Source organism: Drosophila kikkawai, chromosome 3R (assembly GCF_030179895.1).
Source record: "Drosophila kikkawai strain 14028-0561.14 chromosome 3R, DkikHiC1v2, whole genome shotgun sequence".
NCBI lineage: Eukaryota > Metazoa > Arthropoda > Insecta > Diptera > Drosophilidae > Drosophila > Drosophila kikkawai.
In genome coordinates this window covers 11,197,861-11,225,539 of record NC_091731.1, presented here as the reverse complement: position 1 = coordinate 11,225,539, position 27,679 = coordinate 11,197,861, and the positions used below count along the sequence as shown (strand labels likewise).

The 27,679-nt window shown below is 45.9% G+C and overlaps 5 protein-coding genes, 1 long non-coding RNA gene and 3 other non-coding genes across 10 annotated transcripts in view; 1 reads left to right on the top strand and 8 right to left on the bottom strand.

Annotated features, from left to right (window-relative positions):
* Sulf1 (Extracellular sulfatase Sulf1) overlaps positions 1–20,374 on the top strand; it is a 29,947-nt gene extending 9,573 nt beyond the window's left edge. The window contains exons 1-9 of one of the 2 annotated variants that reach the window (XM_070286398.1): positions 13,531–13,765; positions 15,654–16,547; positions 16,603–16,929; positions 16,985–17,666; positions 17,729–18,609; positions 18,672–18,982; positions 19,045–19,248; positions 19,323–19,425; positions 19,490–20,374. In XM_070286398.1, the coding sequence (XP_070142499.1) occupies positions 15,751–16,547; positions 16,603–16,929; positions 16,985–17,666; positions 17,729–18,609; positions 18,672–18,982; positions 19,045–19,248; positions 19,323–19,425; positions 19,490–19,607 (3,423 nt within the window). In that variant the 5' untranslated portion in view covers positions 13,531–13,765; positions 15,654–15,750 and the 3' untranslated portion in view covers positions 19,608–20,374. Of the gene's footprint in view, positions 1–13,530; positions 13,766–15,653; positions 16,548–16,602; positions 16,930–16,984; positions 17,667–17,728; positions 18,610–18,671; positions 18,983–19,044; positions 19,249–19,322; positions 19,426–19,489 lie in introns of those variants that run through there. The other variant, XM_017162009.3, reaches the window with a different exon arrangement.
* On the bottom strand, positions 251–2,673 carry LOC108071304 (uncharacterized). Its single transcript, XM_017162011.3, has 3 exons — positions 2,359–2,673; positions 1,585–1,754; positions 251–1,515 (listed from the first exon to the last, which is right to left on the bottom strand). Exons 1-3 carry the CDS (start codon positions 2,558–2,560, stop codon positions 382–384), a joined length of 1,506 nt encoding a protein of 501 aa, XP_017017500.1. The 5' UTR covers positions 2,561–2,673; the 3' UTR covers positions 251–381.
* On the bottom strand, positions 3,195–5,029 carry LOC108071305 (uncharacterized). Its single transcript, XM_017162012.3, has 3 exons — positions 4,684–5,029; positions 4,438–4,610; positions 3,195–4,370 (listed from the first exon to the last, which is right to left on the bottom strand). The coding sequence occupies exons 1-3, from the start codon at positions 4,862–4,864 to the stop codon at positions 3,240–3,242; spliced, it is 1,485 nt and encodes a 494-aa protein (XP_017017501.1). The 5' UTR covers positions 4,865–5,029; the 3' UTR covers positions 3,195–3,239.
* On the bottom strand, positions 5,179–6,918 carry LOC108071251 (glucose transporter GlcP). The gene is made up of 3 exons (XM_017161937.3): positions 6,700–6,918; positions 6,453–6,625; positions 5,179–6,385 (listed from the first exon to the last, which is right to left on the bottom strand). The coding sequence occupies exons 1-3, from the start codon at positions 6,872–6,874 to the stop codon at positions 5,264–5,266; spliced, it is 1,470 nt and encodes a 489-aa protein (XP_017017426.2). The 5' UTR covers positions 6,875–6,918; the 3' UTR covers positions 5,179–5,263.
* On the bottom strand, positions 8,629–8,701 carry TRNAV-AAC (transfer RNA valine (anticodon AAC)). Its single transcript has one exon. It is a non-coding gene; the product is annotated as a tRNA-Val (tRNA).
* On the bottom strand, positions 8,827–8,899 carry TRNAF-GAA (transfer RNA phenylalanine (anticodon GAA)). The gene has a single exon. It is a non-coding gene; the product is annotated as a tRNA-Phe (tRNA).
* On the bottom strand, positions 9,106–9,178 carry TRNAF-GAA (transfer RNA phenylalanine (anticodon GAA)). The gene has a single exon. It is a non-coding gene; the product is annotated as a tRNA-Phe (tRNA).
* On the bottom strand, positions 11,471–13,482 carry LOC138928765 (uncharacterized). Its single transcript, XR_011445107.1, has 2 exons — positions 13,242–13,482; positions 11,471–13,167 (listed from the first exon to the last, which is right to left on the bottom strand). It is a non-coding gene; the product is annotated as an uncharacterized lncRNA (long non-coding RNA).
* A 3,269-nt stretch (positions 20,375–23,643) lies between the features above and the next one.
* On the bottom strand, positions 23,644–26,879 carry Zip89B (Zinc/iron regulated transporter-related protein 89B). The gene is made up of 2 exons (XM_017162112.2): positions 25,203–26,879; positions 23,644–23,989 (listed from the first exon to the last, which is right to left on the bottom strand). The coding sequence occupies exons 1-2, from the start codon at positions 26,437–26,439 to the stop codon at positions 23,733–23,735; spliced, it is 1,494 nt and encodes a 497-aa protein (XP_017017601.1). The 5' UTR covers positions 26,440–26,879; the 3' UTR covers positions 23,644–23,732.
* Positions 26,880–27,679: the final 800 nt, after the last annotated feature.

Sequence of the window (27,679 nt, the reverse complement as noted above, 5' to 3'; positions counted from 1 at the left end):
GCGAATGAGTAATGCACCGAACACTTGCCACATTTACCTACTTTGTGTACAGTATATTTTTGATTTTTGCACTTTTTCCTTTTTATTTTTTTTGTATGAAATAAAACTGATCCAGAAGACAAATGGCCAATGTAGACTACACAGTAGATTCTCAAGAGGCGCAGCTGCCTTTAAGAATAAGAATCGTAAATCAATACACAGGTTGCCTTTAATTACTTTTTCTGTGAATTTAGGAAAATACTTTTTCGGGTAAATTCCCTTAGATTAAATATATTTTAATTAATTTGCATAAAAGACAGTAGCAGAGTTATTCGCAGAAGGCAATAGTTTACTAAACAAATGCAAGTACCAGCGATTACAAATATTAGAAATATAAGGAAATTAGTAAGCCATCACATCGTGAACCCGTCGGAAGCGCTCGCCCGCCTGGCGCAGCGTCATGCCGCGGGTCTCAGGCATAACGACCGCAAAGGTCACCAGACCCACCACCAGGATAATGCCCACGGCAACGAAGTAACCATAGAAGTAGTTGGCGCCCAAATTGAATGAAACGATGACGATAATGTGAATAACCTGCTCCAGACACACGATCAGGCCAATCAGGAAGGGCTTAACGCGCATGGGGAAGGCCTCTCCCAGATAAACTGAGCTGCTGCAGATGAAGAGTCCGGCGAAGAACTGGAAGGCCATGCCCAGGCGGCACACCTGCCACATATAGTAAGGGTCGGCGATGTTCGAGTAGTCTCCGTAAACTCCAGCCATGCCAAGCATCAGTCCGGCCATGCACATGAGTCCAAGCAGCGAGACGAACTTCCTGCCCACCGGGTCGAGTAATCCAATGGTGATTAGGGCTCCGATGAGGCGAAGGATACCGAATATAACCGGAGGCCAGGCGATGGTGGTGTTCTCCACCTCGTAGGTACTGCTCAGCATGGACAAGGAGAGCGGTAACGAAAAGGAGAAGGCGACAAAGCAACGGAAGAGCAGCAGCTTGATGAACGGCATCAGAGACTCGCCCAGCTGCTCGCCCACTCCCTGACTGCTGCCCTCCACCACGTACAGTTTCGCTTCGTTGTAGGCCCGCTCGCCGTTCTCCTGCGTCCAGTAGCCGGCCATCAGTCGCTTCAGGCTGGCCCGCGCCTTCTGCTCCTGGTTCTGGCGGATGTAGAAGATCGGCGACTCCGTCGAGACCGCCAAGCTGCCCAAAGCCACCGCCGTAAAGACAATGCCAAAGATGCCGTGCACCCGATTGATGGTCATGTCCAGGCTCTGTGTCCACTGTGAGTCATAGATTACCTGAATAGCGACGCCCAGGGCGAGACCGTACTGCTCCATTGCACTGCAGGAGCCACGATTGCTGCTCGATGAAATCTCGGCGCTGTGGATAAGGAAGGGTACGGTGATAAGGCCAATGCCCACTCCGCCTACATAACGGGCAGCCAATATGGACTCATACTCGTAGGGAGCGCTCACAAAAATAATGGCGTCGATCAGGTTCATCACTCCACCGAGACCCTGTAAAGGCGGAGGTTAGTTAGTTCAGGGAATTTCTGGAAGTAATATTTTCTATGTATAAATACTAACATAGAAGACCATTTTGGGTAGAAAGGATGAGGTTACGGCGGAGACCACAGCTCCGATAATGACGCCAATAAACCAACTGTACTGAAACTCAAGAGTGGTGGTTGTGAACAGAGAGCTCCAGCCCAGACTCTGGGCCATGTCCATGCCAGCGTATACAAAAAGGAAACAGGCTAAGGGAGAAACAAGGGATTGAATAAGTATTGTTGGAGCAATGGGGAAGGTCTAGGCTTTGGGATTTTAAATAGCCTTATGCTATTCATTATTGTTATATATTATAATTTTACTCAGAAGTTTGTAAATCAGTGAAAGAGCCATTTTCGACCCTATACATCATATGTATCAGCACTAAAAGGCGATTCTTTCGAATCCTGTTAGGAAGAACAAACATTTTACCCCGAATCTGAACTATTACAGTTCTTTAATTTATGTTAATATGTAGTATTTTATGAAACCTAGTTATTTTCTAGTAGTTTTTATTTATTTCTTAAATACCCCTTTCAAATATCTGCTTTTATTTATTATCGCGATTGTCATAGATAGTACAACAAAGAGAGCTTTTAAATAATATGATATTATTCTTATCAGGTGTTCAGGAATTCTCAAGAAAATGGTTTGTCATCAATTTGTAGAATCTCTTTCTTACATACTTCTAAAAACCCACTCTCATTACATTTAAAAATGTTCAGAAAACAAATATTTTTAATTAATTTCAACTAAGAGAATTCCCAATATCTATAGAACCGCATGTCCTCTGCAAGGTTCCGCTAATCTTACCAGCTGTTCCGGACTGGGTTTGGGCGCCAGTCGCCCAGCGTCCAGTGGTGGGTGCGGTGACCACCACCGTGGTGGTCGGAGGCGGCGGTGGCTGTGGTCGACCCGTGGTGATGTACGTAGTCTGGATTTGCTGGGGACCCGTTGTAATGAAGGTGGTCTGCTGGACGGGCACCTGGCCCGTGGTGACATACGTAGTCGTCATGGTAGTTGTCCAACTTATGTAACCTGAAGGCGAGTTAAATTCGATTCCACTTCTAAGGAGCGCGTGCGATTCGATTCGTTCGTTTTGGTAGCTACTGGCGGACTGGGCGGGCTTTTATAAAATGTGGCTGCGTAAGTGGTAGCTATCAGCATAATTGATATCTAGCCAGCAGATAATTGATATACACAAATGTTTTATCAGCTGGTAGATACTCGCGTTCCCCGATTTACGGTAGGCCCGACGCCCGCTGCCTGCCGCCGTGATTCATTCGGAGTAAGCCCGTGATTAGTTGCAGAAACATTTGAGGGCCATGGGGGCAACCGAGTTACTCACTCTCTCCTCAGGAGGTGTTCTGTCCAACTTACTAAAATTGATCGGATTCAGGAGTACAAAGTTCAGCGTGAGCCATCGTTTTCTACTAAATCGGGGTATACCCCCAGCGACTGAGGGAAAGCCTCTCTACCATCCTATGACGTTCTGTCAATAGTTGGAAAACTCTTATCAATCCCAAATAATTAATTCGATTAACAAATGTCACAGATAACCGATTCGGGGTCATAGATAATCGTTATCTCTGTAGGAGAACTGGAATTTGTACTGTACATTAATTAATAGTTCATTTGCTTTTCAGAAATAGTTTGTTATTAATTCATTTATTTCGCCAACAATGGTAGTTTACTTAAAAAAACCGTATATTTAATAGTCGCTGGAACCGCCTGCCAGCCTCCCGGAGGGTGAGTTTCTTCGTCTCCGGCATGACAACAGCAAAGAATATCACGCCCAGCATAAGGATGATTCCCACAGTCAAGTAATAGCGGTAGAAGAAGTCCACGGAACCCTTGTTGTACCCCACTATGTTGAGGATATGAATCGTCTGCTCAAAGCCCACAATATAGCCAACGAGGAAGGGCTTGAAGCGCAGGGGGAAGGCCTCGCCCAGATAGACCGACGAGCTGCAAACGAAGACCCCGGCAAAGGCCTGAAAGGCAACGCCCAGCCTCCACACTTGGTACATATAGAAGGTGACCAAGATGTTGGCAGGGTCGTCGTAAGACACAGCCATGCACAGCATCAGGATGGACATACAGAGCAGTCCTATCAGCGAGAAAAGCTTCCTCCCCACCTTGTCGAGGAATCCCTGGGCGACGAGAGCGCCGAGGAGACGTACCAGACCCCACACGGTGACTGGCCAGCAGGAAATTTGGCCCTCGGTAAGCTTGGCACTCGAGATGAGGGACGCGGACAGGGGCAGGGAGAAGGAGAAGGCAACGAAGCCACGGTAGAAGAGCATCTTGATGAAGGGCAGCACGGAGGAGACTAGTTCCTGCAAGAAGGTCCTCTCCCGACTCTCTGCAACGTAAAGTCTGGCTTCCTCAAAGGCCTGGTCGACAAAGGGATTGAAGCTTCCCAAGAGTTTCTCATGGCATTCGCGGGCCTTCCCCTCCTGCTTGCGGCGCAAGTGGAAGATGGGCGACTCGATCGAGAGGGCTGTCATGCCCAGACCCAACAGGGAAAATACGATGCCAATGATTCCGTGGACCTCGTTGACGGACGCCTCCTTGTCATCCACCCACTGAGTGTCGTAGATCACCTGAATGGCGATGCCCAGGGCCAGACCACACTGCTCCATTGCCCCACTAACTCCGCGATATTTATCCGCCGCCACCTCAGCGCTGTGAATGAGGAACGGGACAGTGATTAGGCCGATTCCCGCTCCAGCCACGTAGCGGGCAGCCAGGAGCAGTCCGTAATCGAAGGGAGCACAGGTGAAGATAATGGCGCCAGTGAGCTGCATAAGTCCTCCAAGGATCTTGAAGAATATGTGGAAAATAAGATTATCTCTATAACTCTATATATACAGTATAGATATGATTTACATAGAAGGGCAACTTGGGCAGGAAGCTCATGAGCAGCGACGAGAGCATGGAACCACCGAGAACTCCGATAAACCAACTGCACTTGAACTGCTGGGAGGCCGTCGTGTTCAGGGTCTGATTCCAGCCCGCACTGTGGGCCAGGTCCATGCCTCCATAGACAAACAGAAAGAACACTGCGGGAAGAAAGGATAATAGAAAATGATATTTCCTCCTAAGAAATAGATAGAAGTAGTTCTCTTGACACACCTGCAGAGGCCACATTGAGTTGCTTGTTGAAATGGCGACTGGAAACCGGATTGCTCATGGGTAAATTTACATTTTGCATTGTTGGCTGAGCTTTGCGAATATATTCTCCTTGAAAATCCTTGATGTTAAAGTTATTTTGTTGATCGTCCTCAGGACCACGAGTAATATAAGTGATTGTCATACTTTTCAGTGCAGTTAACTTCGATCGGTCCGTTCTTTTTGATGGACAAGGGACAACTGTACAAGCCAAAAGAACCAATCGAGGTCTAAGTAATATAAACCTATTGGGAGATTAGTTCAATATGTCATAAGCTTTAGATAAAGTTTCCCTTATGGAAGTATCGCCAGTGAAAGTAAGCCTCAAAAAGACCCGATAAAATGTGTTCTTTATGGGTGTCTAGTCATCTTTAAGTTCAATATCGTTGACATATTGACAATGTTAAATAATTTTCCTTATATAATAAAAACAAACTCTTTTCTGGTAATGTTTAAAAATTCATTTACAAACTAGTTTTATTTTCAAAAAGCAAACATAAATATGAAACAAGTTGGTATGAGTGTTTTTTCCAGATTCTCAAGCCTAATATATAGTCACATCGTACCACTTCTGGAACTTGTGGCCGGCCTCCCGCAGTGTCATTCTCTTCGTTTCCGGCATGGAGACGGCGAAGAAGATAACGCACAGGAGCATGATAATGCCCACGGACAGGAAGTACGCGAAGAAGTTGACTCCTACTTCAGAGCCAATGCATGCAATCACGATAACGTGGATCACCTGCTCCACGATCACGATCAGTCCAACGAGGTAGGGCTTTAGCCGCAGAGGAAAGGCCTCACCCAGGTAGACTGAGGAGCTGCAGATGAAGAGTCCGGCAAAGGCCTGGAAGGCCATCCCAATGTTGCATATCTGGGCCATAGAATAAAAGCTCAACAAGTCGTTGTACAGACCCGCCATGCCGAGCATCAGTCCGGCCATGCAGAGCAGACCGACGAGCGACACAGCCTTGCGGCCGATCGTGTCCAGGAAAAAGAGGGCAACCAGTGTGCCGATCAGCCGGAGCACACCCCACACGTACAGCTCCCAGGGGAGGGAGATGCCCTCAACCAATTGGCTGCTGTATATAATAGAGCTGGTCAGCGGCAGGGAAAAGGAGAAGGCGACGCAGCAGCGGAATAAGAGCAGCTTGACGAAGGGCATTGCGGAGGCGACCAGCTCTTCGCCGAGGCTCCTGCTACTGCTCTCCACCACGTAGATCCGGGCCTCCTCAAAGTACTTGTTGGCGGCTCCGGTATTGTGGCCCACGAGCTGCAGTTGGCAGCTGCGCGCCTTCTGCTCCTGATTGCGCTGCAGAAAGAAGACCGGTGACTCCATGGCCATACCACTCATTGCTAGGCCCAGCAAGGAGAAGATAATTCCGAGAATTCCGTGTATCAAGTTCGAGTTGCTATCGTTAAGGGTGAGCCACTCCGTAGTATACACCACCTGGGCGGCTATACCCATGGCCAGGCCACATTGCTCAAGTCCTGAGGTAACGCCGCGCTGGTTGGTGGCCGCCACCTCTGCGTTGTGGATAATGAACGGGACGGTGATCAGGCCGATACCAACACCAGCCACGTAGCGGGCCGCCAGGCAGCACGAGTAGTCGCCCGGCGCAGCAGTAAAAATAATGGAACCAGTAAGCTGCATTAGACCTCCAAAAACCTGGGATTTTAAAGGAGAACATATTACTTATTAAATCTAGAATATAATATAACTTTGAATCACTCACATAGTAGACCTGCTTGGGCATAAATGCCATGGTGGCCATAGCTGCCAGTGCTCCTATTATCACGCCAATAAACCAGGAATAGGAGAACTCGGTGGACAAGAGCACATTGAAGGTTGGATCCCAGCCCAAGCTGGCGGCAAAGTCCATGCCGCCATAGACAAGGAAAAAGAAAACTGTTGCAGAGAATATATATAGATCGATTAGTCAAGTCACGAGCTCCATCCCTGGAAGTTTCCAATTTGCTCACCCGCGCTAGACGTCGCTGACTGTCTGTTAGTTCTGGCCCAGTAGCCATTCTTGGTAACGGTCACGTTAACAGGTGTCGGTCTCGCAGGTTCCGGTGGAGGCGCAGTGCTAATGTAGATTGTCTCCTTTACAGGAAGGGGACCTGCACTCATGTTAGAGCCCTGAAATCCGCTCATTTCCAGTAAGTCAAAGGGTTTCGTTCGGTAGTTCGTTCGTTACTGGGGCCCCAGCCGCGGCCCGCAATCGCATTTAAATTGGAAATCGGAAAAAAATGTGGTCTGAACTTAGCGATACTGATATCTAGCTGATAAGTAATGACACTATAATCAGTTTATAGATACAAGTGTCTTCGCGATTCCCATAGATTCGAGTCAATTGGCCGCTTGGCCTTGGCTGTGAATCATGATCAGTCATATTGGGGACTTTTTCGGGTGACCAAACAGGCGGGGCAGAACAAAAATAGATTTATTTTGTTATCTTTAATTATTCCTTAAGTATAATTACAAAGCAAGGAATAGTATTTAAATGTGTGCTATCAGTCTTAAAGTATTTGACACGCTTTTGAGGTAGCCAAGACCTAGAAATTTTTTTCAAAAAGAAAGTGTTTTAAATAGCCTTGTTTACAGACCCAACTATCTATGGGCCAAAGGTTGAGGAGGGTATGGGTAATGAAGAAGCCTTCTCTTGACGTAGCCAAGTGGTGTGTGACGAGTCCAGAGCGCCTGTCTAGCGTCTGCATTATGTTATGGCAGCATCAGCGGCAACAAACTCATCGGGCTCGCAATCATAATCATCCCGGCGGCGGGCCACACTCGAGTGTTTGCTTGAGTTGTCTCAAATTGCGTAATGTCTGCACTGACACTGCCATTTCCATCCACTCCACTTCACTGCCCTCCAACCGCTGCTCGACTCGACTTCATCCAACCGATCCAAAGGCCCCAGCATCTTTGCGAGCCAATCTATCTTGTAGCGCCTCAAACTGTCAAATCGCGCCACATGTCTATGGGTTCTGGGGAGGATGAAGAGTGCGATGTGTGAAGCGGGAGACTGCCGCTGCTGCTGCCTGTTCCTTGTCATTTGACGCCGCTCGACAAATTAGCCAAGTGCGATGCCATAGCGGCTCCAGCTCCAGCTCCAGAACCAGCCACATCAGCAGCAGTGCCATCTCCATTTCGTTTCGAGAGACTCGAGTACATTTTAATGAGTTTATGCACAAAGTTGTCTAATGGCGTAAAAATTATGAGCGCCAACATGTGGCCATGGATATGGGCATGGCTGCAGATTGAGATAGATCTGGAGACGGGCACATGGCGCAAATGGCACATGGGCTCATTGCATGGGTTTCTGCGGTGATGCTGCCTTCGGGACAAGCGCGGCGACGTCTGGCAGGCCACTAATGGAGTCTAATTACTCTGGCCGACAGCCGACGCGAATATCTTGGCCAATAAAAGCATATTAAGACAGCGTGCACAGACATTCCTCAACTGTCGTTTATTTCCGCCAAATGGGACATTCAGAAATCAAGTGAGTGCTGCTGCTCCTACAGCCCACCCCGGTAAACCCCTTCGATGCTTGTGGGACAGGCTGCTCTTCACGGCCATCGCCGCGCTCTTCCTGCTTAATGTTGTCACCATCAGGAGGTAGACGCACTTCAGCGAAAGTAGCAGCGTCCGCTTCCAGTGGAGCCGAGTACGCCAGGACGGGGAAGTCGGCATCCTGCTACTGATACTTTTGACTTCTTTTTGGGTAGGGTGAATATGGAAACTACTACAACATTTGAGAAACTAAGAAACTTCTACAAAATTTAAGAAACTAAGGTGAAAAATGACACTAGTGTCGGGGTCATACAAAAATTACCTTTATTTATTTAAGATTGAGCTTAAGTTTACTAAATAAAAAAATCCATTAACAATGGATTTAGGACTAAATTTGTTTCCGCCCGGGATTGAACCGGGGGCCTTCCGCGTGTTAGGCGGATGTGATAACCACTACACCACGGAAACATTTTCAAGGGCTTCTTTTAATCCTTAAGAATTTTAAAAGGGTGAAAAAGATACTAATCTGTCTGATATAATCGATCTGAAGTTTATTATTACAAAATAAATACAAGCGGCACTAAAAAAATTAATGCCGAAACCCGGGATTGAACCGGGGACCTTTAGATCTTCAGTCTAACGCTCTCCCAACTGAGCTATTTCGGCTGCTGAAGTTATTAAAATATTATTAATTAATAAATTTTAAAAAAAAGGCATCAAGCAACTGATAATGAGAGTCTTTAACGTTTCTTAAAAAATATACCAAAATTATAGTAATATTTAGTAAAGCAAATCGAAAAAGTTAACAAACATAAACTAAGATTAAAAAATTATTGAAAAAAGTACTTAAAAAAAGTTATTAAAAAGATATGTGCCGAAACCCGGGATTGAACCGGGGACCTTTAGATCTTCAGTCTAACGCTCTCCCAACTGAGCTATTTCGGCGTGCGGATTCCTTGCGGCGAATAGGAGATTACGGGCTGTGGGTCTATATATAAACTTACCTGCAAATAAGTTCACCGCAAAGTTCAATTGTGTCCTCTATTTTTAAAATTCGTACTATATATAAGTACATTTTGGCTTCGCCTCTTTTGCCTGTCACAATTCCTGACAGTCGCAAAAATGTATGTTGACATTTGCGTGTCTTAATAGGTCCACATCAATTTCACAAAGACACTTTCCTTGCAGCCCCACATTTTGACTGACGGAAAATGCACTCTAAAAGTGCGATAAATGAAAAGAAAATTTGCTAGCAAGTCGGGCCAACAAAAAAAAAAAAATACATTTTGCCATATCGTTTGTAATAATTTGGTTAATTACAAAATTATGAATTTTTACGATGCCCGGGTAAAATAATAAATAAATTCTATAGTGTAATTCCTGGCAACCAGGCGCATCTGACATATGGCAAGGTTACATTAATTTGCTTTTTATATTTGGCAAACTTTCAGAATGCATTTTAAGATATATGAACTTTGCCGAAATCTGAAATGAAAAATGTGGGAGGATAATAAACATTTTACTGCATATAAGTAGCATGGAACTAACAAGACAAGGTTAATGGCTTTAAACTATCTTTATAGCGAAATTGAGAGCTTAATAAAACTATTCTCCATATTCCCACACTAATTAAGTGTATTTTGTTTGAACACAGTTTCGTCTAAATCATAAATTTATGTGTTTATTTATGACTGAATTTATTTTGATTAACTAATATGATCGTTTGATTCAAAGAAGAGTGTACAATGATGAACTTGATTTCCCCATTCAGGCTGAGCCCTTCCTCAGCAACCTGGTGAATTCTGACGAAATTGAATCCACTACCCGCTGCCTGAAAGCGGTTGCCTTGCCCCGGAGGCCAGACAACCTGATCTGATCCATTATAAACGCTGTATCGTGGGTTAGAGCACCTTCCCAGTTCCAACTTCCAACTAATGCGGCTTCCGTTTGACGCCCGGCGCTGAAAGCTGAGCTGCAATAATGGGAGCTGGGAACTGGGAAGCCTAAGACATTTTATTTCTTGTTAAATTCGACCAAATTGAAATAGCCAAGTAGCAGCCAGCACTCAATGCGCCATAGTTTTTGGGGGGTCTTAGTTGTACCTGGGTCTATGAACTGATAAGGGTCTTTCAAGTGTACAAATATAGCGATAAGAAAGTTCAATTGGGCACAGAAATACCCACAGAGGCAGTTTGAATCGATTTCCAGGAAAAAATTATACACATTAAGCAGAACTTCTGTAGTCAGCAAAAGAAATATGCAAATCCCAAGCAACAACTCAGGGCTCCTTTTCCTTTTTGCGAGTGTGGAGTGGAGGACACTTTTTGCCGGCTGGCTAAGTGGGTCACAATTGGATTTGAATTGTTTATGCCACAACAACAGCAAATATGTACGAGTATAATAGAAGTTCTTACGGTCCGACCTGGCTTTTTATAAATAATATCGCAGTTTGTGTGACAGCCCTAATAGAGCAATTGCAGGATACCCACTAGACCCTCACTTTTAACCTTTGGCTACGCTATACGAGTTGTTCGGGCCACAACTTGTAATTGAGTTAATTGCTAAAATTCTTGTTTTTTCGCCAGCAGCAGCAGCAGCTGCAAAATAAATTACTGAAATCTGTGTAAAACAAATTGCCATCGACGTGATTACAAAATAACTGCAGTCATAAGCGAATTCGGCATACTTGGCTTTATTAAAAACGAATAAATATTCATTTGGCAATGTGGCGCGGACACTTTAAACCAAAAGTCACGGGCCGATCCCAGGGCGTTGGCCTCCGGAAAATCGGCCATAAATTGAGCTAAACGTGAATCTCACTGGTCACTCTCCCTGTGTTATAATTCTGACAAAATACAACGAACTCGCAAAAAACCGCAAGATTTATTGGCAACCGTTTCACGAACAATTTGTTGCCATTGAAATTTATTGGGGCGACTTTTGAATATGTGTTCCGCTACGCCACACTCATTCACTCACGACATTTGGCGTTTTATTTCCATTAACAAATCGTACTCAACCCACTCCCCGCTCTGCCCACCAGACTTTTGTTTATTTTCTGCGGCTTCCTTTGGCCTCGTCCAGCACTTGTCGCGTCTGAGTGATTTCGGAACGTGAACGTGTCGCCAAGTCGTTCACATTGTCGAATATCGCTCATTCCGCCCTCGAAACGATGCCTATATATTAATGTATCAAATGCGTGTTTATAGATTTTCTCATAACTCGTCGGCTTACGACTTTGTCAAACAGATTCAAGAAGCACTTTAATGTGGCTAAGTTAAATCATAAAACCTCGATTCCCCTTGATTCATCTTTCATAATCCGTTAACCTGGTAAACTTTTGCAGGTGTTGGGATCGGGTGGAGGGGTGGCTGAAGCTCCAAAGTGAACTTAAATATTTCAAGTCCATTACAAACTGTCACAACATGTTCGGGGTTTTGTGAGTTGAGTGAGCCGAACGCAAATTGGCTTGCCACAAGTCGACCCCTGTCACTGCCCGCCCGCTTGACACTTGCCACATGCTTTCCCGCTCTGGAAATACTGGAGGCGTCTCGGTTTTGGTTTCGGTGTCGGTGTCGGTTTTGGGATTGAGACTGGGGCCGTTGCTGGAGCTAGAGCTGGGGTCCCATTAAATATGCATAAATCGAACTGGAAAGGCAGCAGAGCCAGCAATGAAGATGTGGCACTCTCATGCGAGTGGGCTTGGGAGTGGGAGTTGCATTCGCCACGGGATGGCTTTTAAATAGTTAGTTGAGCGTTAAATTGACTCGGCGAAGCCATCAACTGGTCACATGTCAGACCCAATCCCTAGCCGGCTGGCTGCCTTGTTAATTGCATAATTAAGCGCAAAGTTGGACTTGGCAGCCTACGCAGACTTTGCTCCAGATCCGTTGCGATCTGCAGACTGCAGCAGCAGCAGCTCCTCCCGTTCCCCATCCCTCCACTCTTTGCAGCTCTAATCCACTTGGAGCCGTCGACATGTCCGCTAATGAGCAGCACCGAGTTCCTCCTGCCAATGCGATGCAGTGCTGATAAGGCGGAATTTATCATCTGGATGCCTGGCAACTGTCGGATTAGCCGACATCGCTCTATTTGCATATTCATAAATCTCGGAAGCCTGCACTCTCGAGCAGACTAATTGAAATACGTATTTACACTTAATTGAGTGCCTGCCTCTATCTGTCCTATCTGGTAAGCCGTCTTTCCAGAGCCAGGCCAGAGCTTTCCCTTTCAGGTTTTCCTCCTGGCCTGACTTCTGTTCCGTGTCCAAGTCTATTTGCTGTGTAATCACTTTGTCCACTGGATAAGGCAGATCGCCTTATTTGATATGCAGTTGGATTGTCACGTCGTAAGCTATATAAATATAAACCCTATATGCATCAAATTTGCAGAGTCAACCAAGTCTGAACAGCGATTGCAGAATAAAATGGAGAGCAAGGATCAGTTTACCAATTGCATAATCTTTTGTTTAATAATTCATCATTTTTATTTTAGGAAAATATATATAAAATCAACCTTTAAATAAAATAAGCGCAGACTTTATAAGTCTGGTATTTATGGTTTTTGTACATTAAAGACATCTTTAGGTTTCATTTCTAATCCGGCCAAGATTTGTTCACTCAATGTCTTAAATGGAGCCGATTTCAAAATTTCAGACGGCAGCTGGGTGACGATCTGCTGGTAGACCTCTTTCATTTCACGCCGGGAAATATTTATTTCAAATTTCATTTTCTCTTCGGCGAGCTTAGATTCTATACTCTTTTCCATTTCGCTCTGGTAAGCTGCCTCATGACACTGCAGCAAATGTCTCTCCATATTCGTTGTGTAGGATCCCTTGAAACAGTTCCGGCAAAGTTTGCATTCCTCTTCGTTCTTATTGGGATGGAAAACGAAAAAGTTCCGAACTATAGTACTCTTTAAATTCATCTTTTCTCCTAAAGAAATTGTAAATAAGAGTGGTTTTAATATATATTAAATATAGTAGAGGTGTTTAATTATACCAACTTACGTATCAGCAGCTGGTTTATTTTTGGTTTATTTAACAAAGTTATTTCTTACGTGAAAATCTGAGCCAGTTATTCCTGGATATTTCCAAAAACGAACTTATTTACTATGAAATATTTTCACAATTGCCACTAGTTTAAAGGATTTTCATGGCCAACTGATTTTCTCAAATAACTTGTTTTTGGGTTTTAATTTATAAAGAGAATTCATCTGTTTTTTTTTATCCACTCATAAAAAGCGAAACCATAACTAACTTTGAAACTTCGCAAAAACCAAAAGGCTTCTTCCTTCAAGAAAATTTCTGTAATAAAATTTTACGATCGCCTAGCAACAAGCACGACTTTTGGTCGTCAGAAGATGGAATTGCCTGGGATCGGACCACTGGGAACCAGAGAGAGAATTGGGGAATGCAGGAAGGAGAAGGACACAAAACAAAAGTCATGAAATTCATGAATGAATCAGGAAATCGTGTTGGCTTTCATCCTCACCCCAAGCCGCCAATCTGTGCGGCTGCCGCAGCTGAGTTTGGTAAGACAAGTTTGCCCGATGTTGCCAAGTCGGGAACACGTTCACTGTGGTCCAGGTCGGGATAGCCGCCGTCGCCTGCTCCTTCCTCCTCCTGTTCCTTCTGCTGCCAGTGCCGTCTGCGCATGCGTGACGTCTGTCAGCAGGCGACAGGAAGGTGCCGCACAAAAAGAGGCACCCGGGATCCAGGCTCCCTTCAGCCGGCTTTGTTTGGTCTGTTTGGCCACAAACATGTTTTCCTTTTAGGGCCGGCGGCGACTGTTGGGTCATGCTGGGCCCAAACCCGTTCCCAGTCCGGGCCCGTCTATCGAAACGGGCCAAAATCAGCCTTGGGGGAAACAAGGAAGTTTCGCTAGTCAAGTGGCTGAGGGCCTCCAGCTGCTCCGCCAATGGAGCACCCACTTCAGCCGGCTTTGCTCTGCTCAAGTTGGCATTTCTATTTCGATTGCGATTGGTATTGGAGGAAAAGAAAAGGAATGCAGCATAATTGAGCATAAATAAATAAAATGCCTGGCGAAATATTGCATTTGCCATTGGTGGGCGGCAATCTCTATTGTGCCGAGCTCAAGTGGCCTATTGAGTTGGCTCCCATCCGTCCATCCATCTAGTGGGATGCCCGCCTATTCGTCTTGGCCCACCGCCGGATGTTGGGCATCTCCAGCTATAAGATATTTCTGTTGCAACCTGCAGTGGCCCGTTTCTTTTTTCTGTTTTTGCATTATTTGTTCTGCATATTTAAATACAATTTGGCCTCCGTTTGGGCATGTCAAATTCGAACTCCACTCCAAAAACTTTTGGCAGGAAGTACTCTTTCTGATTATGCAACAGCTGAACTGAGGGATTGCAGAATGGGCTGGGCAACTGTGGGTTTTAAGAGCAACTACTCTATGAATTTAAGAGTTTAAAGATACTTCGTGTTTTGAAAAAGAGCTCCGAGAAGTCACCTTCTCGTACTTTAACTTTTTGAACAGCGCAGAGAGCGGCCACTGGGTGAGTTCGCTTCTATGGGAAGCTCAGAGATCGGCGACATTCGGCGAGATCTTTGAGTTTCAGCCTCGAAATGTGAGACTTACGCAAAGAGCAATAATTAGTGAGTGGAGCCGAGCGCCCCGCGATAATTCTTCTCGGCGTGCCGAATCGCTGAACACACTTCATCAAGCCCAAGTCGAATCGTCAAGTGCCCTGCCGTATGCAGAAGGTCGCGACCCAGTGGAGCTTCCATGGTGTTCGACTCTCGAACAAACTTCTCGAAGAAGTGGCCAGAACTGACTGTTACCTGGCAATTACAATGCAACAAACAGCGGCATTGCGACCACATAAATCACACTTAAACGGGCCGCAGTAAGCCGTAAACCTCCCTGTTCCGCCCCTTTATTACTGTGTCCCGCCGCAGGAAATGCAGGTTGCGTGGGTGGCTGGCAGCTCAATGCCAGGCGAGGGCATAAGCTGCACAAGGAAATTTACGTGGATCCGCCGCAGGATAAGGGAAAGCCACTGCTTGTGCAGTGTTCACTTAACGGCAAGTGGCACATAAATTTCAGCAAGGACGCAAATACACTTGACGGGGGCGGACTCGGGACTGGGTCTAAGAGCTTGGCTGACAGTCGCCGGCATTTGCTGATAAGTGGACAAAATGTGCATCGCTCTGATTTAGCTTTTGGCCAAGCTGTCTTGGCAAATATTTGGTGGCAAGGGCACTCGAGTCGAGGCACCGTCGAGGTCAACTGGTGCATGAAATTTGGAGGCAGGCAAAGCAGCAGCTGCAAAACAGGCAGCTGCAGCCGAAATCAGGTCCAAGAAGATGCTTGAGTTAAAGGGAAAATCATTTACAGTCTTTAAAAATAAATACGAGCCACCTTTAACGCTTTAACTCCATATTTTTCTTTTCCAGGCCAGCAAAACACAAAATGCTATTTCTCTGCGTTTCGAGCGCTCTTTGAGGGCGACTTTGGTCTTAAATCCTAGCTGTAGTAGTTACCCCCAAAGCAATGATGATGATGCAGCCCTCCAGCCTGCGCCTGGCCATTAGCAGCCTGATTCTGCTCCTCTTTGTGCTGCACGTCCTCGGCAGGGAGCAGGGAACCGGAGCTGGAGCACAGCACCACCGGCAGCACCACCAGCGCAGTCACGCGGCCAAGCGCTTTTCACGTGACTCCAATGCCGCCCGTGAGCGCCGACCGAACATTATCCTGATCCTCACCGACGACCAGGACGTGGAGCTAGGCTCGCTGAACTTTATGCCGCGCACCCTGCGCTTATTAAGGGACGGCGGCGCCGAGTTCCGGCACGCGTATACTACCACGCCCATGTGCTGCCCGGCGCGCTCCTCACTGCTTACTGGGATGTACGTGCATAACCACCAGGTGTTCACCAACAATGACAACTGCTCCAGTCCCCAGTGGCAGGCCACGCACGAGACGCGTTCCTACGCCACGTATTTGTCGAATGCCGGCTACCGGACTGGCTACTTCGGCAAGTACCTGAACAAGTACAATGGCTCCTACATCCCGCCCGGCTGGCGGGAGTGGGGCGGCCTGATCATGAACTCGAAGTACTACAACTATAGTATCAACCTCAACGGTCAGAAGATCAAGCATGGCTTCGACTACGCCAAGGACTATTATCCGGATCTCATTGCCAATGATTCCATCGCCTTTCTGCGCTCCTCCAAGCAGCAGAACCAGCGCAAGCCCGTCCTCCTCACAATGAGCTTTCCGGCTCCCCACGGTCCAGAGGATTCGGCGCCCCAGTACAGTCATTTGTTCTTCAATGTGACCACCCACCAGTGAGTATACCTACTTTCTGAATTGAATATTGATTATTCTTTCCGTTACCTTCAGCACTCCATCCTACGATCATGCTCCGAATCCAGACAAGCAGTGGATCCTGCGGGTCACCGAGCCCATGCAACCTGTGCACAAGCGCTTCACTAATCTGCTGATGACCAAGCGACTGCAGACGCTCCAGAGCGTGGATGTGGCCGTGGAGCGGGTCTACAACGAACTGAAGGATCTCGGGGAGCTGGACAACACGTATATTGTGTACACCTCGGATCACGGTTACCACCTGGGACAGTTTGGCCTGATCAAGGGCAAGAGCTTCCCCTTCGAGTTCGACGTGCGGGTGCCGTTCCTCATCCGAGGTCCCGGCATTCAGGCCTCTAAAGTGTAAGTGGCTTGAACTTTTCTCGATGGTTTGACTAAAAGAAGTCCTATTCCTCAGGGTCAATGAGATTGTGCTGAATGTAGACCTGGCTCCCACTTTCCTGGACATGGGTGGAGTGCCCACGCCGCAGCACATGGACGGCAGGAGCATCATGCCCTTACTGCTGAGCAGGAACCGCGCTGTGCGGGACAACTGGCCCGACAGCTTCCTCATCGAAAGTTCCGGCCGGAGGGAAACTGCAGAGCAGATAGCCGAGTCTAGGGCACGGCTACAGGCCGAACGACGCAGCATGAAGTTGGTCAACAGTTCGCTGCTGGAGGATTTCCTGGACTCTGGAACAGAGAGCACAACCACGGTCTCAAGCAGAAGCAGCAGCAGCAGCAGCACTGCTGCCACCTTGCTGAGCTCCACCACCCAGCAGTTTGAGGATGGCGAGGAGGATGTGGACACAGACAACGAAGAGGACGATGTAGACGGAGCCATGGACAGCTCTGCCGCGGCCCTGGAAGAGGAAGATCTCGAGGACGCGGCCATTGAGGAGGCCGACGAGGAGCTGGACGATCAGGAGTTCCCTCAGCCGCAGGACAATGATCTTCCCCTAGCTCCCTACATAACCAAGATGATGCGCCTGAATTCAGAGTGCTCGGATCCTGCCCTGCTAAAGAACTGCCTGCCTGGACAGAAGTGGAAGTGTGTTAACGAGGATGGACGTTGGCGCAAGCACAAGTGCAAGTTCCATGTAAGCATCATTACCATACATTTTATTTATGAGTTCCATTAATCATTCCCAATCCAACTCAGCTCCAGTTAGAGCATCAGCTGGCTGCCATGCCCCGGAAGCAGTATCAACGCAACTGTGCCTGTTTCACCTCCGACGGGGTGGTCTACACCAAGATTCGAGCGCCATCCGCAGGATTACATCGCGTCAACAAGCGCACCCATCACGGTGGCCACACCAGGCGGCGTAACAAGCGCGAATTGTTCCACACAGAGCTGCCCTACGAGATGGAAGAGTTGCTGGACCTCCACCAGGCGGTCGATATGCTCACCGAGCACTCGCACCGCACTAAGCGGGAGTTGTCTGCGAATAGCAACGAGATGATCGCCCAGGTCATCCAGCAGATACAGTCCACGCTGGAGACCCTGGAGCATAAGTTCAACGAGCACGAGCTGCACGGTCCCGGACTGCTGACCAACTCCAGCTCTTATCCCAACAGTCGGGGCGAGAAGTTCCCTAAGACCGAAGGTCATCGCTGCTTTGTGGACGCCACCTCGGGCAAGGTAAACTGCTCGAACGTAATATACGACGACGAGAAGACGTGGCGCACCTCTCGCATGCAGATCGACATGCTGATCAAGGTGCTGAAGGACAAGATCGGCAAGCTGAAGGAGATGAAGAAGCAGCTGCGGGAGAGCAACAAGCAGGCGGGATCATCCGGCAGAAGGCAGGAGAACCGCCGGCGAAACGAGGAGAACGTGGTTGATGGTGGAGCCGGGCCGGAGTTCAATATGAGCTACTTCACAGAGATCAGCAGCAGCACGGCAAAGCCGAATGTCGGTGTTGGCCAGAAGGAGATCTACCGGGGCTATGGCAACGCTGGCCTGCTGGATTCATTGGAGCCTCAGACGCCTCGTTTTTCTCCGCGGGCAGAGTGCTATTGCGAGCCGGATGTGGGCGAGAGGTAAGTGTTTCTACTTCCCCTGCAGGTGCAAAATTAATAGGCCATATTCTCATATGTTTCAGCTATGCGGATTCCAAGGAAATGGCCCGCGAGGCGCGTAGGAAACTGAAGGAGGAGCGGCAGCGCAAGAAGGAGCGCAAGCGCATCAAGAAGGCTCGCCTGGAGAAAGAGTGCCTGTCGGAGAAGATGAACTGCTTCTCGCATGACAACCAGCACTGGCGCACGGCCCCGCTGTGGAACGACAGTCCCTTCTGCTTCTGCATGAACGCCAACAACAACACCTACTCCTGCCTAAGGACCATCAATGCCACCCACAACTATCTCTACTGCGAGTTCACCACGGGCCTAATCACCTTTTACAACCTGACGATAGGTAAGTTAGACAAGGCTTAAAGTCTGAATAAATATTGAATAAATATTCGTACTTTTTCTCAGATCGCTTTGAGACCACAAATCGTGCTGCCGGCTTGACGCCCGGGGAGAGAGCCCACATGCACGATGCGCTGGATCAGCTTAAGGGCTGTAGAGGCCGCAGCTGCAGCATCCGGCGACACCAGGCCCAGTTGGATAGCGGAACCAGTGCCCCGCAGCTGCCCAGTGCCATCAATCAGGTGCATCGCAACAACAAGCGCAAGCACTGTAAGCCTCTCTTCACCTGCCACCCAGTTGATGTGTGACTTGAGCTGTTTCCTGTTCTCTTTCCTCCGTTTCAGCTCCCCTCTCGGGAAGCGTGGGTAACTACGCCTTCGTGGGACCACGACTGGACATGGAAGGGCTGCCGGCAATGAAGCGACGCAAGCTGTCCAAGTACAACAGGTAAGCAAAGTACAAGAGCAACTGAACTCCAAGTGATGGGTCTAACTCGTTCACACTCTTGCAGATTGACTGGCTCGCAGCAGACGCACCTGAAGCGGCGTCCCTGGAAGCAGCAGCCCCACCAGCAGCAGACGCCGAGATTCTTGCCCACGCACTCAGTGAGTCCCGCAGCAGCGGCCTAAAGATGATGCCGCAGGAAGGGAACTCTCCACATACATATCCTATGCGTACCTTGCTTGCCTGCTCCAGCTCTAGCCCCAGTCCCTGCTACTTGATTTGTCCCAATTGGATTTCTTCATACATAAATAAGACTGTGTTTTAATCTATTATCTACTTACGTTTAGACTCTTGTAACCAAACTGTGTGTGTGTGAAGTTCAATTATTTGGCTTGCAATATTTATACATTATAGTAACCGCCACACATTTTAATTAATTAGCTCGTAGGTCACCTAATTTGTACATAAATTGATAAGCTAAACCCAGCAGCAGCCAGTACAGAATGCTACGGAAACTAAATAAATTATTTAGCGAAATTGGTTAAAAGTTAAATTAGTTGAGTATAAATCTAGCAAAGAATTCGATTAATTGTAGCCAATCCAAGTGAAATTGTATTTATTGGCCATTCTCATTGCTAAAGGAACAAACGCAAAGCATGCATAACAATTTGTTGTCACTGTGTATTTATTAGAGAACTAAACCATATTTATGCCGTACTAGATACGTTACAGTTGCTAAGAGATCCCCCAGCCCCGCCCAAGCCTAAAATACCCCAAGACGTTAGGTAGCAAACCCGCTTGCAAACGAGCAATAAACAAAAATATTGTATCGGCCACGTTAATAATGTCGTACCATTAACTCTGAAAATGAATATATAAACTCAAATGTATTAAAAGTCAAAACGTAAAAACAGTTGCAAATAATAAACTTTTATCACAACTTCATGATTTATTAAGTTGTTTAGTTTTTTTACATACATTTTAGGGAATGCCCAAGTTGAAAGACAATTACAGCTAAACAAGATTTATGGGGTAATATATGAGCTACTGAGTTGCGGCAGTTGAAAAGTAACTATCATCCTTCATAATTTGTTTTATTTCCTCATCATGTCACTATATTATTTTAGAGAATATCCTTTGTGGCTTTTATTTATTTAAATATGGTGAAAAATATATTACATACTTTCAGGCTGAGGTCAACCCGATTCTTTGTAGATCTTCTGTTTTTACATATGAATATAATAATGAATATTTGTGCATATCTCAATATCATTATTATGTTGGAAGGAGAATTCACATAAAATGTTAATAATAAATTCAAGATAACTACACATTTTCTTATGAAATCTCCCTTTTTAATACCCCTTTTAGAAACCATTAAGAATTAATTCCGATCTGTTTTTTTAATATTTAGTTAAAAGTACAACTTCAGAAATTACGCGTACAAACTAACGATTATCAGAGTGCCCAATTAAGACATAAATTAGTTATTTCTCCGTATTATTTTGGAAGGAGAATCCCTATAAAAATGTAATAATTTCAAGATAACCCCAGTCGTTTCCTTATGAAATACCCCCTTTTTTAACACCCAAGTGCACCACTGGTGGGGACCACTAAGAAACAAATCAAATTCGTTTTATTTGATATTTAGTTAAAAATACAAATTCGGAAATTACGTATACGAACTACCGGTTATCAGAGTACCCAATTGAAACATAAAAGAATTATTTCTTTGTTTCCCCGATCTTAACTATCGCATACCAATCGGGGTTTTATGATTTATTGCAAACACTCTCTCTGGGTGTATTTGGTTCAAGAGCATGGGTTCAAATGATAATATAGGCATTGCCTATCAGGCAAGAACATTAGAGATTAACTGTTCCGCTTGCCGTTAAGCTCATTGGGCAATAATTTTGCAATACTTTTAAGGTGTGTGCACTCCGCTGAGATAGCTGCGATAACATCTGGCTGGGAGAGCGAGCGTGCGAGCGATAAGAGGGAAGTTCCGAGTACGGCATGCGTTGGAAACAGAGGCGTCACTCAGCATCATCGACTTCATCATCATTAGGAGATGTCAATAAGATCACCAGAGTGCGCTAATTAAGCCACGAAGCTGTTTTGATCTGCTGTCAGGTATGGTTGCCGCCTGCCAATTCACACTTGACACTTGAGGCGCTAATTTCCGGTGCAGTCGGGGACCGGGGATGGGGACCGGGAACCAGGGCAGATGGCTGCCAGTTTGGCTCCGGCGGAGAACATGCGCTTATCTCAGTTATCACAACACGGAGAGATAGCAGTCCGGTCCGGAGAGCAAGAGCAAGCCAGCCGATGTCAAAACCGGTCTGCGGGCATTTTGCGGAGATATCGTGTTAAAAATTTACGCAAGCAACAAAGTTATCAGCTTGAAATTGTATTTGTTGTGGGCTGGGGCGACAATAACAAGCCGATCACATGATGAACACTGAACAGGCCTCGGCAACAAGGCCTCCTCGACCATCTATTTCAGTCAGCCACTTTACGATTCGCACTCTGCCAACGAGAGATATCGTGCTGAAATTTCACAATGTCGAGAATATAGCCGCTGTACCGCAAACGGGGCCTGGGTTGCAATAATCTGATGTGGGGAACTTTATGCCCAGGCACGTATTTCGCTTTATAGCAGGCATTTCTAGCATATGTACATGACTTCGTGAAAACAATTATTACTGTTTTGGCACTAAACGAAGTTAGAAATGCCCTTCACTTTCTTCACATTTGTAGAAGCCATCTAAGTTTATACTTTAATGGTAAATGATTTAAAGAACTTGATATGAATATTTGGTTATTTTAGATTCCATATGAAGATAAAAATTCTCCTGTCTTATGTCACCTCATAACGATAATATTTATTAATAATTTCTTCATTCTTGTTAACAAAATTTAAAAGAAATAATGGCCAGTAACAAAGTGTATAAAATACATTTTATACATTTCAATATTGGGAATTTTACTCATGACAAATACAAGGGGATTTTTCAGTAGGAAAAAGTTATTTTTTTATTTTTATGAAATATATTATTTATAGTTCAATATTGGGACTTTTTACCCATGACACAAGGTGATTTTTAAGTGAGAAAAAGTCTGACTTTATCTTAACCACAAAACGTAATAGAATTTTATTAAGTTTAATATTGCATTCGAAATATTTTGTATGCCCTAGTTAGTTATGTTGATTTGTTCTCAAAGTGTCAACCATAATTTTTTTTGTTATTGGTAATACCTAAAATTGTTTGTTTTATTTGTTATGACAAAGAAGACTCGAGAAAAATATTGACACCTTGTGTCTTTCTGTTTATTTGTTCGTTAATAATCACGAATTAATTAGAGCTATAAAGAAATTAACTGCTGATGTGAAAAATAATAAAGATATTGCCCCTTTTAACAATAGGTTTATGGTGCCATTTTAGGTAAATCAGTCAAAATAAAGGTAAATTTCATTAAAGAATAATATATATATAATATATAATAATATCTCCGTTGAGCAATATTCCTCTTTGTGTGCAATACGTTGTCCAGAAACCACACAAAGAGTGGCAAAGGCAATTGCTATTGGGGAAACCCCAATTACCACCTAGCCATTTATAGTCCATATGTACAGATACATATAGGTACTTACTTATACTTACCTCTGAATATCGCCTTTATATCAATAAACTGAGTTTTTCAAATATAACACAAAGATCTCGTCGAGGACAAGGAGAAGACTTCGATATACAATAGTTTCGGAGGTAAGATAGCCTTGATTACAAAGAATTAGTGTTTTCTTTAAAAAAAAATGACTGAAATTCCGCTAAACACACATAACCGTAGTTTCTAGATAAAATATAACGGGGATGTTAAAAAACTCAGAAAATTGTAAAGTCGATATTACGAAGCTAGCCTTATATAGACCACATATATAAACTATGTAAATACATACTTGCCACTTGCCTATCGTCTTTATATCAATAGAGTTTTTTAAATAAAACACAAAGATCTCGTCGAGGATAAGGAGAAGGCTTCGATATACTATAGCTTCGGAAGTCAGATAACCTTGCTAAAAAGAATTAGTGTTTTCTTTTAAAGAAAATGACTTTGAAATTCCGCTACACAAATTGAAGTTTCAAGGGCAACTATCAATGAAAACTATAACTTGGGAATGTTAAAAATGCAAGAAATTCCAAGGATACACGTGTTGAAATGTTACTTTAACTAATCTTAGGCTTTATTTCTAGATAAATACATATATTACAATATAAATTAGATCAAAATTCTGCTTTGCAGCTTAAAGTCTAGACGTCCTTCTTGGGGTGTGCTTCCAACAGTTTCTGGGTCACCTGTCGCAGGAGCTGCAGCTGCTGCTCGTAGTTATGGACGGCGGCCAGTTCTTCGGCATGGTTGTGGTTAGGCGGCGGGTGGGCATGATCATGGTCGTGCTCGTGATCATGGACGTGGTCCGAGCCAGACCTGGTCTCAGTCTCATGGTGGTCGTCCGTATGGGCCGAGCAGCTGCTGTGACTATGACTGTGGCCGTGTCCGCCACCGGAAGCTGTAAAAGAGAAGAGAAGGCACACGAGTTAGTCACAATCTTGAGTAGTACTTGGCTTATAAATCGAATCTAAGCTGAAAAGTATGCCAATCGTAATCTCTGATAGACCCCATTTCCACATATTTTCAATTGCCAAGCCCTTCGGTACGAGTGCCTCAGGAAGTGGGTTCCATCGAGCGTGTTTCAATCACCCCGAATCTATGCGATGATTTACGATCGCTTTGTCCCGCCTTATCGAGCCTATATATTCACTATCCGACTCCCAATTCCTGGTAATCACATGCGGGTGGTGTAACCACATATTCGTGAGCTTGTGCCCCATGTTTTGATGGATCTGAGTGTCTAATCTGCCGGTGCTTTTTCGCGCCGGGGGCTACCCCGATCTCGGCAAGAGATGACTTCATGGCAGGCACGGGATTTTTGCTCCACCTGTTTGCTAGGTACACAGACAGACAGACTCGCTTGCGAAATAAACCGCAGCAAGGTCTGTTACAAGGCCAACCACGCAGTGTCCAGCGGATCAGCCACTGTAGAACCTGTTCCCAATTCACCCGAATCGAATTCCGGTTGAAGAATCTCATCTGACAGTCCGGCGACGGTCACTAATTACCCCTAAATATGAAAGCAACAGTTGTCTAATCGGATAAGAAAACACCCACTGTTGAGTTACTTAAGCCTACTTTTCTAATTCTAGTCAGGTTATGCCTTTCCTTACATTTCCTTACATTATAATTAGATAATTTATCTGAACTGTGTAGTCGGTTCTGACATTTAGTAAACAATTTTATGAGCCCTTAGTTAAAACCGCTTAATTTACATGCATTTTTTCATGGACATAAACTTTAATTAACGGCAAAAATATTAGTAATTAAAAATGTCTCATCAATTTTACGGAAAAATAGTAAACAACAACTTGATTAGAAGATGCAAATATTTAATAAATCATTTTTATGAATTTTCAAATTAAGAAAACAATTTGATCGAAGATTTAGTTATGTATATAAATAATGAAAAATATTGTATATTAGCATCCATGTTTATGAGTTAGAGACTTAAATATTCATTTGTTTTAATTAGGAAAATAAATAACTTAAATATGTTATTTAAAGAATTCTCGTCGAATTCTTATTACCTTCCTTTAGCTATTCAAAACTACCCAAAACTCTAATTCTAAATATCTCAGAATTCATGTTAAAAGAAAAGGAATACTCACTTAGCTGCTGTAGGCCGAACATGACGAGGAAGCCAACAAAGAGGGCCAGATAGGCGCGCAGACCGGACCTGTTCTTCGAGAGGATCTCGAAGAAGACCACGTATATGAGCGTGCCGCAGGCAAAGCCCTGCAAGATGGCCGAAACCAGGCTGGGTCCAGTGGTCTCCTGGCCGTGGTTTATCAGGATGCCAATGCCTATGCCGAGGGGGCTGACCACAGCAAAGGTCAGCACGTAGATCACTGCTAGCGTGAGCCTTGTACGGGCAACGATGAGTTCCACGCCCACGCAGAAGGCCAGCACCAATTTGTGGGCGGAAACGGCTCCGAACATGAACCACACGGAGCTGGCGGAGCCCTCCAATCCGATGGCCATGCCCTCGAAGAGTTCGTGAAGCGACAAAGCGGACACGATAAAGAGTCCGCGCAGCGATGAGGCCAACATGTCTCCGGCGGAGGCATCGTCTGCTATCACAGGAAGATGACTATGTCCGTGTCCATGTCCATGTCCATGGGCATGACCATGGGCATGACCATTGGCCTGGCTCTGGGGCTTAGAGGCGAATTTCTGCTGCTCAAGATCGTTTTGCAGGAGGTTCTGCACGGAAAGTGTTCCCAGCTCCGAGGTGGCACTACCGGCACCCGTGACTTGATTGGCTGGCGGCGCTGTGGCCTCTGTGGGCTTCAGCAGGTGACTATTCCGGATGCTGTGGCCACGCTCAAAGGCCGCTCCCGCCTCGTCCTTTTGATGGTGATGCACGTACGTGTGCATGGCCTCCTCTATGAAGTACATAAGGAAGAAGCCGCAACACATGAGCAGCTCCGCCAGTGGGAAGGTAAGTTCTCCAATGATGCCACATTCCTGTAGCTCTTCCACGACCTCCTGGACCTCGGGCAGTAGATGCAAAAATGTGGTGGCCAGCAGGACACCGCCGCCAAAGTAGAGCAGGCACTTGACCACAATCGCTGACCGGGCGTTCGTCTGGTTCTCCGTCCAGCGGTAGCAGCGGTTCAGCAGAAAGGGAATGGAGCCGCAGATGGTGCTGGCGCAGAAGAGAACCACCATGGCGGTGACCTTGGCCACCAGCACACCGCTGTCATCGTCCTCCTCCTCGTCATGATCGTCGTGATCGTGGTCGTGATCGTGTTCCTCGTCGTCATGACGCGATATCCAATGACCGGCGGGCTCATCGATTTGCAGGAAGCACTTGAGAAAATTATTCACTTGCGTTTGATTCATGTTGGCTGCCGCTTTCGGAATCGCTTCACTGTTTTGGTTGGTTTGTTTTGTTTGGGCTTCCACTGATCTCTCGAACCTGCTACTCGCTCCCCTGTTCCTCGCTCTTGGCTAAAACAGTTCCAGCGGCATGGGCATGTGCTGCGCTTGGAATCTCAATGGGTCTGCTCTGAATTCGAATGTTGGGGGATGGGCTCATCTGGTAGGGTCGCCTTCTGCAGTTGCATTCCGCCCGACTTTTCACTTTCTCAGCCGCTTTTCACTCACTTCATTTGCATGGGAGAGCCCGCTAAGAGTCCGCTAAGTGGTAGCACAAACGCAGCCTTTGGTGGATTAATTGGTGGGTTTGCGCGGTGGGTTGCTTGGTGGGTTTAGATTTATATTTGGGTTTTCAGATCCGCACAGGTGTTGATCGCTCGGGGCGGCCTCGCAGACTGACGGAGTCGGTTTGGTCCGCCGCCTGTTTACGAGTATCTTGCGCGGACTCCGCGTTGCTCCGCTCTCTCTCCATCTATCGCCAGACGTGAGCAGCAGGTTAAGCAGGTAAGAAACCGCTCTTAAAGCTTTCGCTCTCTAGCTCTCCGCCAGCCATTTGCTCCCACTCGCGAGCATTCACCTGTGCGCTCGTTTGGCAACAACGCTGATTGACTTGGGCCCAAGCATAAACTACAACAAAGGCCAGAGCCAGAGCTACAGCCAGAGTCAGAGCAGTTGAGTAATTGCATCCGTTCACTTTGGCTAGCATTAAAAAGGCGCCTGACCTTAGCCAAGATGTGGGATCACGACTTTTACTTTGCACCGCAGAGCAATTTTGTAGCCGGAAGCGAGAGCTTTGTGAGCATATTGCTAACGGTATTCTCTCTTGGGGCGGCAACATTTTGAATTAACGGCAACCAGTGTTGACAAATTCGCATCAAAATATCGGTTATAACAGTTATCGTTGGTAATTTTCAAACTTACTAGTTAATGCCGGCTGGAAAGAGAGGGAAAATGCAAATATGGCACAGCCTCGGCTCCAAAATCCTCCTTTCACAGACCTCCCCTGTGACAATGACAATGCATGTCACAGTTTCGGTTGGCACCGTTGATAAGGGTCGCTTATTGTGCCTCTCTCTCTCACCCACTAACCATCCCTGAATCTCTCTCTCTCTCTTTCTCTATATATATACCATTTGACAATAAAATTGGAAGGCTTAAGTCGGAAAACTTATAATTATTTTTCTGCATTTCAGGCTGTGTGCAA

What these genes read in the sequence shown, in the direction of transcription:
- Zip89B (XM_017162112.2), bottom strand. Translation starts at nt 26,439, where the DNA reads ATGAATCAAACGCAAGTGAATAATTTTCTCAAGTGCTTCCTGCAAATC. An exon ending in GTTCGGCCTACAGCAGCTAA is followed by an intron (nt 23,990 to 25,202) that starts GTGAGTATTCCT and finishes TCTCTTTTACAG; the next exon opens with CTTCCGGTGGCGGACACGGC.
- LOC108071305 (XM_017162012.3), bottom strand. Translation starts at nt 4,864, where the DNA reads ATGACAATCACTTATATTACTCGTGGTCCTGAGGACGATCAACAAAAT. An exon ending in ACTCAATGTGGCCTCTGCAG is followed by an intron (nt 4,611 to 4,683) that starts GTGTGTCAAGAG and finishes TTCTTCCCGCAG; the next exon opens with TGTTCTTTCTGTTTGTCTAT. An exon ending in TGCCCAAGTTGCCCTTCTAT is followed by an intron (nt 4,371 to 4,437) that starts GTAAATCATATC and finishes ATATTCTTCAAG; the next exon opens with ATCCTTGGAGGACTTATGCA.
- LOC108071251 (XM_017161937.3), bottom strand. Translation starts at nt 6,874, where the DNA reads ATGAGCGGATTTCAGGGCTCTAACATGAGTGCAGGTCCCCTTCCTGTA. An exon ending in GTCAGCGACGTCTAGCGCGG is followed by an intron (nt 6,626 to 6,699) that starts GTGAGCAAATTG and finishes TCTCTGCAACAG; the next exon opens with TTTTCTTTTTCCTTGTCTAT. An exon ending in TGCCCAAGCAGGTCTACTAT is followed by an intron (nt 6,386 to 6,452) that starts GTGAGTGATTCA and finishes TTAAAATCCCAG; the next exon opens with GTTTTTGGAGGTCTAATGCA.
- LOC108071304 (XM_017162011.3), bottom strand. Translation starts at nt 2,560, where the DNA reads ATGACGACTACGTATGTCACCACGGGCCAGGTGCCCGTCCAGCAGACC. An exon ending in AACCCAGTCCGGAACAGCTG is followed by an intron (nt 1,755 to 2,358) that starts GTAAGATTAGCG and finishes TTTCTCCCTTAG; the next exon opens with CCTGTTTCCTTTTTGTATAC. An exon ending in TACCCAAAATGGTCTTCTAT is followed by an intron (nt 1,516 to 1,584) that starts GTTAGTATTTAT and finishes CCGCCTTTACAG; the next exon opens with GGTCTCGGTGGAGTGATGAA.